General features: G+C 38.1%; 1 protein-coding gene across 1 annotated transcript in view; it reads right to left on the reverse strand.

Moving 5' to 3' along the window:
* Positions 1–7100: 7100 nt before the first annotated feature.
* ranbp3b (RAN binding protein 3b) overlaps positions 7101–13842 on the reverse strand; it is a 15313-nt gene continuing 8571 nt past the window's right edge. The window contains exons 15-16 of the mRNA XM_046051879.1: positions 8962–9157; positions 7101–8281 (exon numbers count right to left, since the gene is read on the reverse strand). Of these exons, the coding sequence (XP_045907835.1) occupies positions 8238–8281; positions 8962–9157 (240 nt within the window). The 3' untranslated portion in view covers positions 7101–8237. The remainder of the gene's footprint in view (positions 8282–8961; positions 9158–13842) is intronic.

Consider the following 13842-nt stretch of genomic DNA (forward strand, 5'->3'; position numbering starts at 1 on the left):
AGAGGGAGATAGCAGGACGGAGGATGTAGCGGTGACTCTGGAGGACCCAAACAGCCTGAACAACTGCAGCGAGCAGGTGTTTCTCCTCTTCCTGAGCAACTCTGAACTCTCCAAAGATGAATTAACAAAAAAATCATGATATGAACACTAAGACATTGGGCGTTACATTTTTAATTGCATTGTAAGATTTATACAGGACTGTTTTGGGGAGAAAATGTGAGGTTGTGCATACATTACTTTATAATAGAGAAAGAAGTACAAGTCAAAGAAATGTACTTGTTGACTCATCATATTCATTCATAATTCATGTGCATTTCACTGTTCACATGCATAAATATTTAAAACCTTTAACCCTAAATAACCATTAATAATTCACTGAATTTACATAACTTGTAATTGAAAAAGATGACACTGTGTGTATACAATTTGTGTTTCAGAAGAAAACTGCAATGGACGAATCAACTCATACCGACTGTCATCTGTGACATGTAAACATTGTTAGCACAAAGTCTGGAGTACAGAAAAGTTAGGTCTTTTATCTGATTGGCTGGTTTGAGTTTGGGGTGGGGGGTAGCACTGGAAGTGCAAAGGCTGCTTAGTTTGGCAGTGTTGTCTCTAAATAGATCTTGGATGGCACCATCTCCGCTGTTGAAAAGAATGATGGCTATTCTGTGAACAGGCTGGCGTGAGTCTGGTTGAACAGAGAATCTTCTGTTTGTAGGTTCTGATGTCCTCCAGTGTGACAGTCTCACTTGGCTCTTCTTGAGGTGAATGTGGCTGCGGAGATGCATCTGATAGCAGAGACATTTGGCAGACTGGTACACTGTTTAACAATCTGCAATAATGTTATTGATGGTACGCACAGATATGTCAGGCAAATGTAGTGAAGGTGTTGCTAAGTTTGACTCAGAATACTCCTTTCTCGCTGTGCACTACTTGCTGTAGGACTATTGTTAGTCATTGTTTTTGGCTGCTGTGTCATTGCATTGGTTCCCGTGTGGATCAGAAAATGCTCCCGACCTTGAAACCTTTGAACTACTCCCTTCTCATTGCCTTTCATTACATCACGGCTCCACGGTTCAAACTCTGCATGGGCAGTGAGTTTGATTTGAGCCTGTGCGTGCCAGGATGTTTATTTTTCAGTGTTGGGTGTGTGAGTGTTTGTAGGGGCTTTGGGGTGCGGCTATGATTGGACATGGCAGGATCTGATGGAATAGGGGCATTAAAGGGAAGGGAGGGAGAAGTGGGGCAAGGTGTAGAGCTGGAAGGCTAAAGGAAGTGATGATCCTGCAGATGAATTCACCCGCTCCACCATACGGCTTCTGCCCCCTTCTCCGCCTCACGCACGTATTCAGATGAATATAGATTTTATTAGATGTTCTAATTAGATTACTTGACTAATTTTTTATTTACACTCAACTGAATCACAGGTCATTAAGAATTGTCCTATAAACAAAGCCAAAACCACAATAAAACATCAAGTGGACATTTTGGACAAATGAAACAAAAATATTTCAGCATGCCCATACATTTCATAAACCTAAATTTTAGGCCAATAACAACGCAAAGTTAACTGAAAAACGGAAAAAGAGAAAACTGCACAGGAAGTGTTTAGCAGCTTATGTTTAGATATACATTATTTCAAATATGGAGAAAACTCTTTCTGCTACTGCTTTGCTTTTTTATTAAATACTTGCATTTTCCTCTCCATATTTAATTGTTGACCTTCTTGCATCTCAGCACTTTGAAAATGAATGTGGTGATCTTTTCAAAAGATGATGTAAATTCAAACATTTCAAGATTCCAGGATTTGCATACACCATGTCCAGTGTTTAATCTCTCTCAGTTGTGACACATGCGGTGTCACAAACAACACTAATTAGCCAACAGATCCCTGTGAGATTAGGATTTTATTTAATTATAATTTGTTTCAAAACTGTAGTATTAGGAAATATTTATCAAGTATTCAAAGATTTTTTTCACATGATACCCCCCCTTGTGGAATAACAGAAGAATGACAAATAAGAAAAAAAGAATTTCAACCTATAAGCAATATTCTAATGTAATGGATAAATATGGTGGTCTCTTAAAAATAATTATATAAGCACATTTAATTGAAAATGATATAACATATAATAAATGAATAACAGATAATAGTAATAGAATAATAAAATCATTAGCATTTTTTTATATCTATATTACTTCTCAGATGATGTTCTAGATTGAAAGTAGTTATACTTTACATTGTAGTATAACTACAATGTAAAGTTCATGTGTAGGCATAGTTTTAATGTTGCAGCTGGTTCAGATGTAGCTAAGTCATACCGTTGGGTGATTCTGTGTATTCATATTTTATCATGATACCAGTTGTTTGTAAATTTTTAAATTAACTTTATCTGTGAAGTAACTAGTAACTTTATTGTTTAAATAAACGTCGTGGAGGAAAAATAACATTATTGGCCTTTGAAATGTAGTGAAGTAATGTAAGTAATGTAGGAAGTACTCAAGAAAAGTACAAGTTCCTTCCAGTTCCTATTTGAGTAAATATATTTCCACTACTGCTTACTGGGTTGCCTCTTACACATTTCAGTGCAGATTTTGTGTTTTTTTTCCTTTTAATTAGATACAACAAAAATCACCAGATAAAGAAATATGAGGAAAGTCGGCTATCTGCAAAGAGAAAGGCATAATAAGGGAGATTTTTGGTAACTTGGTTAAAAACAAAAATGTATCTGGGAACATGCACTATAACATTTCTGACACAGGGTCCTTGATTTGGATGCACTTTTTGAATAAATGAAGGGAGTGTTCAAATGTTAACAGGGTGTTAAGTTACCCCGTAAGGCTGTGAACGGTGTACATTTCCAATTTGCAGTTTATGAAATACTCACAAACCAGCAGATACACAATGAATATGGGCCCTTTGGGTCCCCAGAAAGTCTGGGGCCACTGGGCAATTGGAAGGAGTGTTTACAATACCACAGAGTATAAGAATGTACTCTAGTTGGGATCTAGTTGGGATTGTCCCCAGACAATCCCAGTGAGTGGAGTAATTTATTTATTTGTATATGGAGAGTGAGGTTTGGACTTTTAATTCACATCATGCTCCTTGTTCATTCCTGTTAGTAATCTTACGTTATTTATACAATATTTCCATCCTGGAGGAGGATGATTCTTGTAAATGCCTCTTAGAAGAAATACTCATGGTGCAGTGATTCTTATTTCCTCAGACCTCTTAGGAATAACTTGACTCCATGTAAGGAAATAAATGACACAAATAAAGAATCATCAGAGGCTCTTTATGGGAGATCATATAAATGTTCCTCTGGAACACTGATGAGTGTTTTTTATGTGACACCTGCTGTTTACCCAAGCTGCTCAGAAGGAGAATATGACTTTGATAGATATTTACCACTGTTCACTGATTTAAAAACACTACTCCCCCTTCTCCATCAGAGCATTCCACAAATTCTCATTTTGAGTATTTTGACCACAATCTTTTATCAGCTTCCCCTCTGAACTTAATCCACTCTGACATGATTGTCTTTCAAAACTGCCGAAACATCCTAAGTCAACTAGAAGTGCATGACTCATTTACAGATCTGCCTTTTGTAAACATGCTTCAGCTCACAGGTGATAACAGGCCTTAAAAATGTGCCGTTTAAAGCGGTAATTTGAATTTTACACTCCCTTTTAACGCTCACTGAGTTATAACCCCATAGCCGACTGTGTGTGGAAGAGGAATGAGTTTAGTGTTAGCAAGTGTAATTTGTTCTCCATAAGGAATTCTCAAAAGGAGCTGTTTGATAAATGATGTAAGAGGCTCATTCCTGGCCTTTTAGTTTTTTAAACAATGCATATTAGGTGCTTCTCATTCTGACATCATGACATGTATAGGCTTGATGGTTGTCCAAGTCTACTGAAATTCAGGAGCTGCTATAACTGAGCGGTATTACTTTACAACGGCTTCCACCTGGTCTGAAATAATGCATTTCTATGGTGGGTCATTTGCATGTCATGCAGAAAAACACAGTCTGAATATTCATTCGATCCAAAAACAATGCCGATTAATTCTGTGCAGAAATAGAGGAGAACATTATATTTCACAAATTACAAGAAATAAACATTTTACCATTCCTTGATTAACATTAAAGATACCCTGTGACATTTTTTTACCACTAGCAGCACTATGAAGCAGTGTTTTATCAGTGGATACCCATTTTGTTTTTATAAAAATGGGGACCCAAGTAACAGTTTTCTAAGTTGAGCCTTTGTTGGCAGTAAAGAGTCGACAAAGGTAGGGAAGAAGATGGATGTTTGCTACCTAGCAGTACACAATTTAAAATATAAATTAAACAAAATCAGCTCTGCAAATTTTTTATGAGGAAGGAAAAGCATTCAATATGTTTGCTAGACCTCACGTAAACATAACGTTTGTTTGTAATAATGTTAACCAGACTTTTAGTGCCTCCAGATAATGAAATAATAATAATAATGATAATGATGATAATGAAACAAAGACAAATTAACATTTTTGCCTGATGGTGGCGTCGAGTCGAGAGAGTTGAAGTTCTTATAATTTATTCTGAGAAAGACATCAAAGTCTGCACCAAATGCCATGGCAATCTATCCAAAAGATGTTGAGATGATTCAGTCTGAAACAAAGTGGTGAACAGATTAACACACTCACAGGCCGACATGGCTAAAAAGGAAAACCAAATAAACAGAATTCAATGGAGACTCCTTGTGACTCGTCCCTTTTGATAAACTATTTTGTCCTGTCGATAAAATGTTGGTCACTACTGCCACATACCATGAAGTGCAGCTTAGTACATCTGACAACACAATGTGATTATACTGTTAGGATGCCTAAAGCATACAATGTAAAAAAGGAAAGGCATGATTGAGAAAAACAGTTAGGTTACTATGCAACCCGCTTTTGTTGAACAGGTAAGAACACCTTTGAATATTCTAGTAACTCTACTTCGGCTCTTTTCCAGCGAATCAGTGCTTGTTTATTTTGGTGCTGCTGAGTTCCTTACGTAACAACGTTTTGAGGAGAGAATTGCCCTAAGCCTCATAAATCAACAAAGACTACAGGAGGACAGGAGTGGAGTGTTGTTGTTTTTTTAACTGCACAAGTAACATTGTACTGTGAACAGAGAAAAAGTCTAAATTTGATCTAAATATAACAGAGTAAAACACTAGGAAATACATGTAAACCCACTCACTGTGACACCATCTCTTTAGGTTTCATTACAAATTGTAGCAGTAACCTTAATTCACGACGATACATGTCAAGATGCATATCTTTTTAAAAAGAATTTTAAAAATAATACAAATCAGAGTATGAATAATTTACAGCATATCAAAAGGAAAAGGGAGAGATGACTGGCCCTGGAGATAACTGGTGAACATAGTAATGATACAGATGCAGTTTATACAAACAAGTTCCCAGGAACAGAACCAGCGGTGGAGGTGTGGTAAAATCATTTCTGGGCTTGACCTTTAATTTAACTATTTTGATCATTATTTTTCTGACATTTCATAGACAAACTGAAAAAAAAAACAAATAAAAAACACTCTGTGAAGTGTCTGACCTTTACTTTAAGACTATGATGAGAGCAACGTCTACAACACTCGGGGGTGGGGGGGTGGGTGGACCTTGTATACCTAAAAGATGTACTCCATCACATACTTTAAATTACTGACATCCTGTTCCTGTCCAGCTATAGTGTCACCTACAGTAGTCTCCCAGTCTGGGGTCAGGACCATCACAACGGGATCAGGAGATGGATCTAAATTATCTCAGGATTATTACTGGGGTGGAAAATAGTAAAAAAAACAAAAAACAAAGACAAAGTTCAGCTAGACAAAAAAACGCTTTGCTTTCACCGGTGTTGTTCTGTTTAGGTTTACCTTGTTCAGTCGCCTCAGAAAATCATCTCCATCTCACTTCCAGCTGGTCCAGGACTCTGTGGCGATGGCTTTAACAACAAAACTTAGATCATGTGACAACAGTTTTAGCTACTCTCACAGGATTGACTGACTTTTGACATACAGAGCATTACATGTTTAGGCTCCTCTATATTTAAAGGAGTTGTTGTGCCTCCTGACCACTGGGAGGAGGCAAATATCTCATGTGATCATGCCTTTGCTGTAATTTCTCCTGGATTCTGGAACAGTCTGTTCGTGCATTTGTTTTCTCTGGCTCTCCCTCGAATTTTGTGGGTTGAACACTGCCTTCTCTTTTTATCATCCTCATGCCCCTTTTCTTCTTCCCGTAAAGTACTTTGTAACTTCTGTTTAGAAAAGTCCTATATAAATAAGTTTGCTTGCTTGCGTATTGTCCAGTAGCTAGTGTTTCTCCAAGTTTGTGAAATCACACACCGAGGTGAAACAAAAGAACCACCTCTGTGTGGGATTTCAGTGCCTCCGAGAAAACCACTGTAAATTATACAGATGGATTTGTTTTATACAGACACATCATCTAAGGTCAGATTTTTTGTGACTTTCACCTACCAGTAGGAAGAAAGTGATAGCAGGTTTACAAGGGTTTACAACAGCAGCAAATAAGCAAATAAGTCTGGCATCGGGCCAAATTGTTTTCAAGCAGTTATATGGCGGGCCAGAACAAAGTCAAACTATTTCAAATCATGTGCACATTTTGTGACTTTCACCACATCGCCAGTCATTTACAGGAGACACCATAGAAAAATGATTTCTTACCGAGTCACCACATAAAGGCAGATGAGGAGAGTTTTGATGTATATGATTCTATCGGGCTGTTATGATAGGTATATGCATCAAATATTCATGACCTTGTGCGTGATGCACGTATAAGCAAGTTCTGTTGTGATTCTTGCTCAGTGCATTCAAAGCCAGCATACATCAACCTGCAGGCCAGATTCAACACAGGAATACAAAACAGATGAACGACTCTCCCTTTCTTTGGTTTGATTTAAAACATATACAGAAGACAATCAATGTTCAAGTAGAACACACTGTACTGAGGTCTTTGAAATTTGGATTTAAGTTTGGATTTTGCACAGAAAAATCAGGCTTCAGAAGTTTAAAAAGAAAAATTAAAAAAATTCAGATGTCGGTCCAAAATGGTTTATTTTGTAAAGGGGGCAGTTGTAGGAGATGAGAAAACATGGTGCACTACTAAATGATATATTCAAATGTACATGACATTCAAAGGGTATTACAGTTATCACTCAAATTTTCCACACATGAAGTTAAATCTTCATTCCAATATGTTCTTCAAATTTAAATGGATAAAAAGCTTGTATATTTTCAAAATAAAAAAAATTATGTATCAAGACAGTAAACGCTTGATAGGAAAAAAAAGAAATAAGTTTCATGAAAAACGTAGACTGTAGACTTCTTGATTTGAAAAACAAAATCATAAAAAAAAAACAAAATAACAAAGTGAATGACTAACATGTCTTATTAATTTAGAGACAAATTTGAGGTGAATTCTTCTGCTCTTTTGTCCTCACATCATTAACTCACATTATCAGAAACTGCATTGTATCAGTCTTTTATGCAGAATAATATAGGTCAATAGGAAATAAGAAATGGCTATTAATGACAACTTGAGTGGTCTTGGCTAGCCATTACAAACAGCACATGTGTGAGATGCCTCATGAAAATGACAATCCAAAATAAATTACATTTGCCAAAACCTATCGCACAGACTGGTTGGGATAGAGGGTGGGGGGTTGGACTCATGTAAGAACAACTGACTGAAGACTAGTCAAATACATTGTGAATGAAGCTCCTCTGGATGTGTGGCGTCCAGAGGTACGACTGTAGAGTGAGTAAAAAGGTCCCAAAGTAGAAACTGCAGTCTTAACATGTGCCATACTTTAAAATGTAGAGGAAAACACCCTTACACTCATCAATATGATGAGCAGAAAAGTCCCAAACCAAAGCTTTGAAGTCTTTATTTTTGCTATCGGGGAGAGGAAAAAATACTCGAAAACAAAAATAAAACACAAAACAGGAGAGGGAGGGAAGAAACAACTCCAGATATTACGCTGAATGCAGAGAAGATGAACTGCACGAGTTGGGTGAGACACTCCAGCACAAGGGGTTATTTCCTGGAGCTAGACTTCTAATATCCAAAAGTACTGGTCTGGAGGACCCATGTTGGTCAAGGGGTGTCCATGGAGATGCCTACAGCAAAACGCCTTAACAGCAGCATCTTAGCAGGCTATCCAAGAGTGACGCTATGTGCTTCCTGCTGCCTGGCTCTCTCCTCCCTCTGAATTACCTGCAGGAAGAAAGTGATAGCAGGTTTACAACAGGGGTCAGCAAATAAGTCTGGCATCAGGCCAAATTTTTTTCAAGCCGTTATATGGCGGGCCAGAACAAAGTCAAACTATTTCAAATCATGTGCACGTTTTGCTCAGGTACTGTGTGGCACTCGTTAGGTAGGTTGTGAGATTGATTCCATTGAATATTTTTTTCTCCCTTGTTAGCAAATTGAATAAAAGGACACTTTTTCACATGCTCACAATAAAGCATGTGTTGCAGTGTGTGCATGCGTTCCGGCGTTTGATCCGCATTTGTAAACCTATGGACGCTTATTTAAATTTTGGGGAATCCAATCACATGTTTACTGACAGCTTTTTCAGGGGTCTGTCAAGCAAGCCAGAGACTCTTTTGAATGTCCTTCCAGAACCTTTCAAAGTAAAAGCTCTTAATAAACTCGACATGAAGCATTGCTGCAAAAGATGTTCTTGCGCTTTTATTTTGGAGGCACAATCACTTAAGAGGAAGTGATTATGTGAGTAACTAGCTGTCATAACTGAGATCTATTTCAGCACCAGCTGCTATCAATTTATTTATGTTTTTGCAAAGCAATCTGGGCCGCCTATTGCCAACCACTGGTTTACAATGAAGTAAACCAGGGACTAAAACGCACACACAAAAACAATAAAAATCACTGACTTGTAGCAGGAGTAGAGGCTGAAGCTGAGGCAGAGGCATTATCTTCCTCGTCGCTGTCGTCCTCGTTGGACTGCGGTACCTCGGCCTCAGGGATGGTTGTTGCTGGGGTCTCAGGCTCCTGCTCCGCCCTGCTCTTCAGGGCTAAGATACGGTGATGTAACGCTGCAGCCAGCTGACCTATGTCCTTAGAGCTACCCTGAGGAGAAGAGACACAGAGGGAGAGACCACTCAGCCACATTCAAGGAAAAACAAAAAAAATAAATCCAACCACATTCATATTCTTGCATCAATATGTTATCAGTGCTCCAACTCAACGTTCTTTGTTGATGTTTCACATTTACAGCCACTTCATGTTAAAGCTTAGCACCAACTGAATTCATCAAGACAACTGGTAAATATGGAGGAAGTGTTAAGTTTGCATTAACCAAAACAGACTTGAGCAAAATCAAAACAGGAGCTAATCAGAAAACAGGCATGCTTCCTACTTAAATATAAAAAGGAACATTTTCAATATAGGCCTGTCTTTAATATGAGTCCATATTAAATTAGTCCTGATTCTCTCTGCAGTTGAGGTAAATAAGGTTACGTTCAAACTGCAGGCCTCAATGCTCAATTCTGATATATAAACTGCGGGGTGAATAGTTGCAGTTTATGTGCAGTCATAGGCATGAGCAATATGGCCAAAAATGTTATTACGATACATTTTTTATATAATTCAATAATTATAGCGATAAATGTTAAAACCATAATTTCTTTCGAGTTTAAAGGTTGATTTTTGCTCCTTAGTGAAAGTTGAAGAAACCAGATCGTTAATTTTGGTTTTAATCTTAATCTTTATGGCCATATGACAAACACTTGCCAAACAGTGGATCACTTAACAAATCTGAGGTAGAATATTAAAAAATTATCTGATAAAAATCTCTTCAGTAAAATCTTTTTTCAGTCCCTTTTACTCAGAAAAATAAATCTTATTAGAAAAATTAAGGGCTGATTCATTCTTGATTCCAATTAATTAAATCAAACATCTATTGAAAATTTGTTATATTCTTATTGAGAAAAATTATTTAGCAGTTATTATCATTATTGTTTTATTGCCCAGCCCTATATGAAGTTTACAGGGCTGTCCTGACTATCTTGTAGTAAATCTGACCATCATCTCTATAAGAGTTAAAAAAAAGACTGCTGACTGATCTGAGCTCATTGTGCTTTTTGATGAGACATTCTCTCACAAGGTCACTTCCCATAGCCAGGGTGCTGACGCTAACTAGCCAGCTGTCTGCACAAATAAGGCGCCCTCTCTCTATATCTACACATACCGATATTAGGAAGACCTTGACCCCCTGGTCCTCTGTGTCCATGGCAGTGATTCGTACACTCTTCTCGCTGGCCTTGTCCACCTGCATCTGGGCCCAAAGTTTAGTGTTGAGGATCAACCGGAGGCTGCCCTGGGTCCTCATCACTTGAAGGGTTTAAACACAAACACACACCAATAACTACAGGTCCAAACAGCTACTGTTTTGATAGTTATTTTTAAGTCCATGGTATTTTACCCAACTATGATCTCAGTGCTGTGAGTTCTCGTCATGAAAGATGTAATTGATAAATAGTATTATATAGGTATAAAGCCCCAGCAAGTGACCTTTCCAAGGTGACTTGGAATGTTGTTTGCCAAGTTACATGTTCATCAGCGATAATCTATCTCTAGATAGATAGATCATACAGTTATAAGAAATGTCATCACTATGTCTGAAACAAGTGTGGTAATGCAGAACATCCTTTTTAGAATTAAAATTAAAAAAATCTAAACTCACTTTTCTTTCTTTGATGACAAAACACTTATTACTCCACATTCCACCAATGTATACAAAAACTCAATAAAAACAAGTTGTTTATTTGCTTTCTACGCCTCTAAAAAGTTTCTGAGTGTGTTTACCTAGACGGGACTGTAGCGTGCCATCATCTGTCGATGCCATGTCGTTGAGCCTCAGCAAGCCTCGACCTCTCTCTATCCACGACTGAGCGGTCTTCTCAAAAACATATAACTTGCACTGCATCTAAAAATAAGGGCGTGACAACAAACCAGAAGTGTACTGCTTTCTGACAAATTTATTTACTGCATAAGTTGAACCAAGAAAACCCGCCTTCTACCTGTAAAACATTGCTTTCTGATTCCTCTCCAGTTTTGACGTCGACTTTCTCTAAGATGCACTTCTTGGCTGTGGCTTTGGTGTAAGCTGCTGCAGACTCCTCCAAAGACTCCGACACGCTGTTCACTGGTAAGATAAAAGACAGTGGTGAGCTACCTGGAGTTTATGCTGCAAAAAGGTAAAAGGCAAGGTAAAATAGGGGGCAGCCAATCACATATCAGGTCATGATTGCTACTAACTGCCGTTGGCTAGTTTCCTCAGTTAGCCGTATAGCTAGAACTGGAGCCAGGCAGACCGGGCTTAGCAGCTTCCCATTGAACACGGCCGTACCAGGACTGAACACAGCACCTGAGACCAATGGAGGCCAGTTTGATGACAGGGAATACAGTACCAAGGTGATTTAAGCTGCTTAGACTAAGTCTACCTGGTTAGCATGCAAAGATCCAGAGATCTCTGCAACACAATACATAGACGTGTTTGACATGACGTCAGAGCTGTTACTTTGTCGTCTGAATTAATTTCACTTGCATTTGCTGTGAATAACCCTTTGTGTCAAAATGTATGGCTTAATCCGAATTTTTGTGCTGGAGGGTGTAACTACATCCTTGTGTTATCAAATTCAGAGTGATTGATTACAGAAAGAAAACTACCTTAATGCTTAAGTAAATAAGTGGAATCACCAGTGCTACGAATTTTTCATCTCAAACTACAGATGCGGTATTTATTACACTCTTAGCTTTTTATGTGGTGCTAATCAAACACTTGTTCCTAAATTTGACAGTGATGTTTATAGACTTAACTTGTCAAACAGATTAAGACATTTCATTGACCATTTCTGTTAGGATTATAATTTCAAAGTTACATATCTGCTGAACTGCTTATTTTAATGTTTTTGTCAGTTTGTGGTTATCACAGAAATGTAGCCAAGTGCCTCTCTTAAAACTCTAACAATATTCAGTGTGGTTGTGTTTTTACCCTTCTCCGGAGTGGTTTCCTGTGATGAGGGCTCTGAAGCCGGGGGAGCCAAAACTTCTTTATTTTCCTCATTTGAGAACTCGCCCTTCGGGCGACTCTGAAAACACAACAAAAGCTGATCATTGGAACGTGTTCAGAAGGTCAATCATTAGGTTTTCTCCGATATGACAGACAGCACAACTTACCAGAACTCGTTCAGACATGTTCTGCCCAAAAACAAATTTTGCCCCACTGTCTGTACTGTTTGTGGCATTTTTTGAACTGAAAGGACAGGAAGAAAAAAAAAACAGTGAGTTGAAGGAAGTTAATCATGAATGAAGATGAGTTGCTAAAAATACTCAAAGGAGGGCACAGTTACATTACCTTGGGGTAGAGATGTACTGTAAGAAATAATTAGTGCCCTCAGATTGAGAGTCCAGTGGCACACCATCCTTTGACTTGCCTTCTGTACTGTTCTCTTCCAACTAGAGGGCGATAACATTGTTAAATTTGGAGTTGTGCTTAAAGAAATGGCCTAAGCTTAAAGAAACACTTTAAAAATCCACATTAATGAAAACCCTGACTAGCGTGCAGCTAAGCAAGTTGAGTGAGCAGCTGTTCTAAACTGACCACAAAATTATACAAAATAATACTGGATATTGTACAACACCCCACAGGAACTGCACATTTTAATCAGGAATTGGAGTCTATACAAAACACTATACGAAATTCTCTTAGCAAAGGAACTGATACAGTTAGCATGTTGGTAAAGAAATACATAAAAGTCACAAATTATACACAAAATGTAGACTGTATCAAGGCAACTCATCTTAAGTGTGTAAAAGCCTCTTCTGTCTGCCAGATTTAACTGTGTATATCTGTCACACGTTCTCGCCTCAAGTTCTCATGCTCACTGTATAACGGGAACAGGTGAAAGACGAGTGGAAAACGACCCACCTTTGCTCTGTCTTTGATATTCTGACCAAACACAAAAGATATTGCTACATCTGTCTCCTTCTTCTCTCTTTCGCCTCCATCATTGTTACCACTTGCTCCGTCTTCCTCGTTTTCATGTTTCTGAAATGGGAACAAAAAAGCCCCACGGTCAACTTTATATTTGTCTGCCTTTACTATATAATGCCAGTTCACTGCTCTAAGTAAAATAAAAAAAACAACTTTTACAAACAAAGTTTACTTGTTCACTAGCCGTTCTAACATTTATATAACTTTTATGAATATCAGACTTAATATACTTCCTCATTAAACGGCAGCATGGAAATAACTACAAATCTTTAGTTCTGCTATAAATAAGCTACTGTGTTATTCTTTCGCACACTTTCTGATGCCTTAAACAAAGCCTGTACTGAACTGACTGCCATTGTTTTTCAATACCAAGCCCTTGATTATAACAGGCAGAGATTTAGCCAGTCCCCACCTGTGACTTGGCAAGGGTGGCTGAGTGCTCTGTGTTGTTCAGGAAAAGGGACTGGGTCACAGGTGGCCCATCTGATGACTTTTTCACACCGTTGGTTCCACAACTGGAATCTAGATGAACAGACAGAAAGGACTAGGATAATTTACTGTTGGTTTTTCTTTTGTACTGTCCCGAAGGAAATTTAGCTTGTAAGGCACATGCAGAAAACACACTACAAGTTATCAATTCTCAAAGTTAAATTATTTATCAGACAAAAGAAGATTGTAATGATGTTTGAGAATGTTTTGTAAGTATCAACTAATAAGTGCAGGTGACTCCAAGCTGCACTCACTGGACTCTATATGT

The sequence above is a fragment of the Micropterus dolomieu genome, linkage group LG06, assembly GCF_021292245.1.
Source record: "Micropterus dolomieu isolate WLL.071019.BEF.003 ecotype Adirondacks linkage group LG06, ASM2129224v1, whole genome shotgun sequence".
In the NCBI taxonomy this organism is placed as follows: Eukaryota; Metazoa; Chordata; class Actinopteri; order Centrarchiformes; family Centrarchidae; genus Micropterus; species Micropterus dolomieu.